The sequence below is a fragment of the Silurus meridionalis genome, chromosome 1 (assembly GCF_014805685.1).
Source record: "Silurus meridionalis isolate SWU-2019-XX chromosome 1, ASM1480568v1, whole genome shotgun sequence".
In the NCBI taxonomy this organism is placed as follows: domain Eukaryota; kingdom Metazoa; phylum Chordata; class Actinopteri; order Siluriformes; family Siluridae; genus Silurus; species Silurus meridionalis.
In genome coordinates, this window is record NC_060884.1 from 28,332,939 (window position 1) to 28,341,693 (window position 8,755).

Here is an 8,755-nt window from a genome sequence, read left to right on the forward strand (position 1 = left end):
TCTGTATCACCGCCCACATGTTTTATCATTCAACAGCACCATTGAGCAGGAGAGCAGAGAGAAGGTAGTGGTGGGGTGGGGGTGGTGGTGTGTGTGTGTGTGTGTGTGTGTGTGTGTGTGTGTGTGTGTGTGTGTGTGTGTGTGTGTGTGTAGGGGGGTAACGTGTGAGTCACCACGTAGGATAATTCATAGCAAAATGCTTCTTATTTATTGTCGCTTATTGGATAGACGCTACCCTGAGGTAATGCTAATTCTCTAATAATGACATAATCTCCAGGTGCCATAGAGCCTAAATAATGGCTCTCAGGTTAACCCTCCCTGAAGGCCACAGACAAGGGACAACCATCAGGTTCTCTGAGAATCACTGGTGTCAGATTCTGCACTAATGACTAAGCCAGCTTTCAAAGGTCATTGAGGAGAGGAAATACAGAAATACATACAGTACAATAAGCCTGAAAGTAAAATCGTGCTGTCTGCTTTAATACATCTTTCAGCCTATATACCGTACATTTCAATTTAACTCAATTCATTTTTATTCGTTAAACGCTTCTAACAATGGACATTGTCTTAAAGCAGCTTTATAGAGATTATAAAGTTGTAAAAAGGGTGTATTAGTTTACTGCCTATAAATATGTCCCAATTGTAAGTTGAGCAAGTAGCGACTGTCGCAAGGAAAAACTGAGATGGCAGGAAGAAACCTTGAGAGGAACCAGACTCAAAAGGGAACTCATCATATTGTCTACAAGTTTATATACTACATATAACAGGTCGAAATGTTGTGCAAAACAGTGGTCAAACTACACACCACCCACATTACAACCTGTCACATGACTAAATAATGACCTACTTTTAAATCATTTGTATATCAAATGTCAAAATTTTATGTTCTGATGGTTTTTATTTGTTTCTAAAAATCTGCACACACTCTAGACACTATCTTTACTTTCTCTTTGACTTTATTTGAAATGTTTGCTGTCTGTTTGTTCAATACAGAATCAACAGTATTTTCCTATAATTATTCCACTTATACCACATTTTTCAACGCAACACTTTTTATTTAGTGCCATTCACATGTAATGTTGTGTAGACAAGCTATTGTTCATACTTGTTGCAATGACAACAAATCAATAAACTCAAACCTGCTCAATTGGACATTTCGAAGCACTTTTTTATATCTTGTATATAAATTTTACCGAACACACTCTGAGCAGTTGAGAGTTAAGGGCCTTGTTCAAAGGCCCTTGGAAGTGCTGGGATTTGAACTTATGACCTTCTCATTCAGAGTCTAAAAGCCTTAACCACTGAGCTACCACCTTCACCATGAACTACCACCATAAAGAACACATCTTAATGAACTGATCTTTTTTTTTAATCATCTAATTTGCATATTTTTCATCATCCTGTGCCCCAATATGCCTTAATGTGCTCTTGTTATCTGTGTTATTTTGTTATTAGATGATTTTTTGCTCACCCTGATTGTACAGAGTGCTTCCATTAGTTTACTCTCTCCGTCAGCTCAAACAAGTCTTTATCAATTCATCATCAACAATGTATTTATTCTTGTTTAAAAGTGTTTCTTTTTTCACCAAATATTCACCAATATTCCACTATTCTGTCTGAATGTTGTGTGTGAACATACTAGCTAGACATACTAGACATCACCAGCTGTTCATATTGAAATACTTAACTTAGTTCCTGTTATATTTGACATTATAACATCTGTAATCTAATGATTTTCAAATCCCTCTTTCATGAAGTTAATAAATGAGATGTAAAAATCCTGACCATATGAATGATTATAGACATGTTTGAAAATGCGTATATTGTTACTATATAAATGATAATGTAGTCAAACAAGCAAATAAACTATTTTTACTAGATTACAGAAAAGGGTATTTCTGCCTGTTGTTGCAATGCTTTTATTTGTGATGTCACACTCCACATTAGTGATTAATACTGATATGAGAATAGACACTCCGGCCTTTTAGAATTTTGCAGCTTTACATAAGTATTTTTATACATAGACTACTAGGTTGTATAGAGTGTTTCGATGTTAACAATAGCTTTAATTGTGCTGTTTTTTTCGCTATATAAATACTGCTTTGGGGAGGTGTGAATTGTTTGCCTATAATGGAGCTCACACTTCGACTGTATAACCATACACACCAGCAGCTGAACTTAGTCACAGTACACTACATACAGAAGCCCAACAGTGTCCTGACTGATCTTAAACCAAACTTATTCACTGATTCAGGTGTCTATACCCACTGAGAACATCCAATTACTGGAACCTGATGACAGAGGACATTTGATAACTGAACTATGTTGTATAAAAGTTAGTAGAGAATATATACAGTGGAACCCGGTTATCTCGCCCTCGGTTAACTCGACAACCCTATTAAGTCGACGTTTTTGTAGTGGAACCGCCAAATTCTGGCTTTTTCTACGCATTTTTTATCGGTTATGTCGACTTTTTTTATGTCGCGGAACCCTAATATCTCGAGCACAGGGGGGGAAAAATTTGAAATTTTAACGTCAGTTATGTCGATCGGCACTGTGCAGCCGCAGAAGAACTCGCGAAAGTGGCGGAAAAATCAAACCTTACAGATACTACAGGTGTTTGTATTGTATACTGGTGAATCTCTGCTGTTAGTAAGTGCACATATTTTTTTGTCAAATGTTATGCGATGAACGGGAGCGCGGCGCTCCCGGCTTCAGCTCCTTACCGAGCGCGCGCGCGCTGCTCCTTACCGAGAAAGCCGTGCTCCTTACTGAGTGCACGCGCGAGCAGGGTAAGGAGCACGGCTCTCGGTAGGAGCGACGCGGCCGGTAAGGAGCACGGCTCTCTCGGTAAGGAGTTGAAACCGTGAGCTTCAGAGAAAGCGGCCGAGAAAGCACCTGCCACGCCCCCTTCGGCCGTTCACGTTTGAGACTTTTCTGTCCCTCGTTTTTGGTTTCGGGTTCGGTTTTGGATCTTCTGGGGTTTTTTCCGGCTTCGCGCCGTGCCGTCGGTCGGCTTTTTCGGACACTTTGCTTTGTGTGTTTGTGCGGATTACTTCAGCCTGATTGTCATAAGTTTTCAGACACTTAGTTATGTTTTTTTTTTTCTTTCCACATGTGGACTAAATGTGAGACGGCACTGTGCAGCCGCTGTTTTTTTTTTTTTTTTGAGCGATCTGTGTGTTTATAATGTTGGAGAATATAATAAAGGTTTGTATGGAGAATGGACGGTGGTTTGTATTGTATACTGGTAAATCTCTGCTGTTAGTTGGTGCACTTATGCCTTTTGTTGTTAACAAACGTATGTACATTTTTATAGCATGCCTTCATCAAACAAATCACGGCAACGCTGTTGTGTAAAAAACCCCTCCAAAAACATGTGCATGCACATTCTCATTTATTAACGCACATCATGTACATAAAGACATTTCAAGCACATTAATATACTGCCGCCATTTTGTTTTCGTTTATCTCGATCATCGGTTACCTCGATGCTTTTTGCTTACATCGACATAACCGGGTTCCACTGTATATATATATATATATATATATATATATATATATATATATATATATATATATATATATATATATATATATATATATATATAGTATAGTTTAGAAATGAATTTATTAGATAGACAGTGCATGTAGGACGTTTTGGAGACAAGAGACAAGATGAAAGAGGTGAGATTGAGATGGTTTGGACATGTGCAGAGGAGGGACATGGGGTATATCAGTAGGAGAATACTGAGGATGGAGCCACCAGAAAGGAGGAAAAGAGGAAGGCCAAGGAAGAGGTTTATGGATGTGGTGAGAGAAGACATGCAGGTAGTTGGTATTAAAGAGGCAGATGTAGAGGACAGGGGGGTATGGAGACGGTTAATCAGCTGTGGTGACCACTAATGGGAGCAGCTGAAAGACGAAGAAGATACTGACAAAGGTATTGAGACATCTGACTTTTCCAGTCATGTGTGGTTCTTTCCCAAATTGGTACCACAAAGTTGGAGGCACACAACTGTATAAAATGTTTTTGGATTTGGTGGAATTATGCCCTTGTTCCCCGTGCACAAAGCCAGCAACATGAAGATATGCATTGCGTGGGTTGGAGTGGAAGATCTTGAGTGGGCTGCTATAGAACTCTGACACCAACCCTACTGGACACTCTTGGGATAAATTGCTCTCCTTTCTCCTCGCCTTACATCAGTACTTGACTTTACTAATGCCCTTCTGGCTGAATGAGCACAAATCGCCACAAGTTCTACACAATCTGGTGGAACATCTAAGAAGAGTGAGAGTTATTATTACAGCAGATGGGGACTAGATGTTGAATTGGATGCTCAAGAAGTACATACCAATCTAATGGTTATATAGTATATATAGTGTCAGTTTTGTATGCAGTATATGGACGATCTAGTGTACAGCTCCTGGTGTTGAGTAATTCATCTATAGACTGCTCGTCAGCACTCCTTACAGCTCTCACAACTGTTAAATACTGATCCTTGTTAGATATTGATTTATTTTATGAGCTGTTGTTTAACAGCTGATAGGCTTCTTCAGGACAATTGCTAAATGGTTCGATGAGTCTGCATATCTAAATAAAGTGTTACCAAAGGGGTATTGCAATGCAAATCTACAAATGTAGCAATAATTGAACGATTCTAAAGTACTAATTAACTGATTTGCCAAAAACTGAATCGTTATAAATCCAACCATGCATTTCATTCAGCAAACAAAAATTCAGACAAAAAGATTCAACATGTAACATGAAAAGCAAACCTGTATTTATGATTATTATAGTTGAGTCTTATATATAATTAATTATTAATTAATCACCACAAATTACAGATCAAAACTTACACAAAAATATTATAATCCTTATTTTTATCACTTTTGTTGACTCTTTTAAATGAATTATAGCCACACACTTTGAATGACTGTTAAATATAATAAAATGATTGACAAGCAATGAGATATCAAAATATCGACAAAATACAAATCGCTGTAAATATATGATGATGGAATTTTTAGGATCAGTCACTTTTGATAAAGTGTCTGATTTTGTGTTTGATTTATTGATTGATTTGCTGATGTGATTTATAACTTTACCTCTTTAGACTTTTTGGACTCTGGGAAAAGAAGCATATGGTTCTAATGGTGTGTGTGTTTGTTTGTGTGTGTGTATGTGTGTGTGTGTGTGTGTGTGTGTGTGTGTGTGTGTGTGTGTGAGCAGTCTCTGTATGCAATTTTGAAAGATGGAATAAAATGTTAAAATGCGTAATTTTTCTTATAATAAATGATTACATAATTTTTTTTCCTGCATCACATAACAACCATAATTCACCTTCAATTTGATACAAAAAAAATATTTTTTAAGATCTCCGAAGGCTTGCGTAACATATCCAAAATCATTTATATTCACTTAGAGATAATCACATGTTCTTTAGGGAACCCTTTGGGACAATCCATTTTATTCTAGAAGTACTTCAGTGCAAAGACTTTTTATTTTTTTGTGAGCCTGCGTCAGAGTGTAAACACACACTCGATCATGATTGGTTAGTCACACTGCAGGCAGGACTGAGGCGTATAAAACCAGACAGAGAGGAGGAGACTGCTCTAAGTCCGTAGCGATCCTTTCCTTGACGAATCATACATTTTTTTCTGTGTGTGTTGGATTTGTTTTCCCTTCACTGCCAACATGTGTAAGGGTCTCGCAGCCCTACCTGCAACCTGCTTAAAAAGGTATGGCATTTTTTTCCCTTGTCAAACATTGAGCTTGCTTATGTGTAAATGTAATTAATTTCACTTTATTTAAAAACAAAATGTGATCAGTGTTTATAACAAAAAAAGAACTAGAGATTATGGTTATGAAGTGGGTGACATGACATTTGTTTAAGTACACCGGATAAAAAGTCTAGTTTTTTATTTATTCGTAAGATTTCCTTTTTGGCAAATGATTTCACACACATTTCCTTTGCAGCGCAAAAGACATAAAGCATAAGATTGGGTTCCTGCTACAGAAGGCTGAGCCGGTTCAAGAGCAAAAGGCTGTCAAGGAGAAGGAAAAGCCTGCTGTGGAGAAAAGGTGAGAATCGAAAAGAAAAAGGTCACATTGTCTAATGTTTAATGAGCTTATTCCAGGATCTGAACCTTTATTTTACTATAACAATGCCTTTTTTTTAAAAGAAATATCCATACAATTTATTATAGTATTGAAAGTTTTAAAATGCAGATGATTTGAATTTTCCAAATGCTAAAATTAATTTATTTATATATTATATATATATAGTAAATACTATTGTTTATAATAATGAACAAATTCTGAATGTATGATAAACAATATGTACAAATATTATTTTTTTAATAATTGCAGCTCTACACCTATTGACACTGAGAAATGGAAAGCGTCATTTACCAACCTGATTAATAATGATGGTAAGTGAGTCTTTTTATTATCACGTACCATTAATGGTCCATCAAGAAAACAGAAGTAAAAGTCAGATCTTGAGTGAGACTTATTGAAGTTTAGACTAATTGACAAGTGTGAGTGCGTCTGAGATGGGGCCGACCTCGTGGCTACATTCTCATGCCATTGGACGTGTGCTACGTGTCCACATCCTGCCCTAAGTGGCCTCCAAACAGTCCTAGTGTTCTGCTCTGTTAGTCTTTTAGGGGTCAGGCACCACAGGGACAAAACTGAAGAGCAGAGCTTTCTGGGAATCTCCTCTGAGACGGAGCAGTGACCTCTACATACTGAATGTCCTTAAAGGCTTCCAACCCCCTCCACTCCCTTCTCTAGAGACTGAAGTCAGATAGATAGAAGCAAAGTCCATATACATGGCATAGTTATGCAAGTTGCATTGAGTAATTGTGAGGACAACTGAGATAGTGATAATTTTCCACCTGAATCAATCATCCAGGTAATCATACGTTTTCCTTTTTTCTATTCCAGTTGGCCGGACTGCCTTCACCGCCTTTCTTAAGTCTGAGTTCAGCCAGGAGAACATCGAGTTCTGGGTTGCGTGCGAGGACTTCAAGAGAGCGCCTCCGCCACAGATGCAAGCCAAAGCCAAGCAGATTTTTAAACAGTACATCGATGTCGATTCCCCGAATGAGGTAAGACAGGTCCTAATACTAACCCATTACATTATTAACACATGGGTGAGGTAGAAAAGCTTTCTACAAGTGATTAAGTGAGTCATTTGTAATCACATGTAACAAACAAGGCACAAGTGACATTCCAACACCTGAGGCTTTATGAAACTGCAGGCTTGTATTCAATCACAGGAATTATATATAATAGCCAAAAGCCCTGTATGTGAAGAATGGACACGTGAAAGGAAATGATATTAAAAAAGCACAGGTATAGAAATGTAATCAAGAAAAATGTGAAAGTATTAAATAAATCAACACCTGCCATCAAATTGATATAAATGTAATGCTGGAAAGAGAAACTAATCAATCATGTGTTCAAACTAATGAATAAAACAATCCACATGAAAAATATATCACTCGTGAAACACACACATATATATATATATATATATATATATATATATATATATATATATATATATATATATATATATATATATATATAAATTACCATTATATAATATATATTATATTAATAACATGGTATAATATAATATAATAAAATATAAACTATTTTCAAATCTTCCAGGTTAACTTGGACTCTGCAACAAGAGAAGAAACCCGAAGGAACTTGGAAAAGTGTGATGTGACCTGTTTTGACGAGGCCCAGAGTAAGATTTTCACCCTGATGGAAAAGGACTCTTACAGACGCTTTCTGAAGTCTAAACTCTTCCTTGACCTCTCTCTGCCGTCCCATGACAATAAACACTGCGGTCTGGAGAGGAAAGGGACTTTCACTGAGTTTAGCCAGTGTCTCCTGTCTCATTGTGCTTAAATCTATGATAGAGATCATTCTTATGCTTAGATTACTGTGATGAGGTCACGCCTATGAGAAGAGCAAGTGAGTTAGAGGTAAAGGGTTAAGTCACTGATGTAAATGCAAATTGGTCAAACACCAGAAACAGCAAGTAAGGAGGATGTTTTCAGTTTTTTTTTTTTTTAGGTGTACGTGGCTTTAATGTGTTTATAATAATTTGAGAAAATTATTCGGAAACCTCCAGTGTAGCATTTTTGTCTATTAATGCATTTTGTACGCAAAACAAAAGAAATAAAAATGAATAAATACAAAAAAAAATCAAAGAAGCCACTTTTGAAACCCTTTCAGATGTTTTTTGTGGGAAGAAAGTTTACAGTGACATAAGTGAAAACCTGTTACAGAAGATAAAGAAAGCCATGGGCTGCAGTACTATTTAATCTGTCTCTATATGTTCTATGTACCTTTTGCCACCAGATTAAAATCATAACAATAATAATCATCTTAGTAATAAACCAACAAAACTCTGGAATATTAACTACAAAACAAATGTGACAAGTTTCATTTACGAAAAAAAGTGACTCTGTCCATTTGTTGTACAGTGCTGTGAATCGAATACGTCTGTCCTCTTGTAATGTCACTTTAAGTCTTATTAGAATAAATGGATTCAAGCTGTTTACATATTTTGTTTACTCGCATGTATGACATATTTATTGTGATATTTATGAATAAAAATGTCCAAACACAACACAGTTTTTGAGACTACATCATGCAGACAATCCGACGGATGAGAGCGTGTCCATTGGGATGCATGTCAAAACCAAATAATAAATGTATTCTATATCA

The 8,755-nt window shown here is 36.7% G+C and overlaps 1 protein-coding gene across 1 annotated transcript; it reads left to right on the forward strand.

Annotated features, from left to right (window-relative positions):
* Positions 1-5,600: 5,600 nt before the first annotated feature.
* On the forward strand, positions 5,601-8,755 carry rgs4 (regulator of G protein signaling 4). Its single transcript, XM_046845464.1, has 5 exons — positions 5,601-5,742; positions 5,981-6,085; positions 6,374-6,435; positions 6,953-7,116; positions 7,685-8,755. Exons 1-5 carry the CDS (start codon positions 5,699-5,701, stop codon positions 7,928-7,930), a joined length of 621 nt encoding a protein of 206 aa, XP_046701420.1. The 5' UTR covers positions 5,601-5,698; the 3' UTR covers positions 7,931-8,755.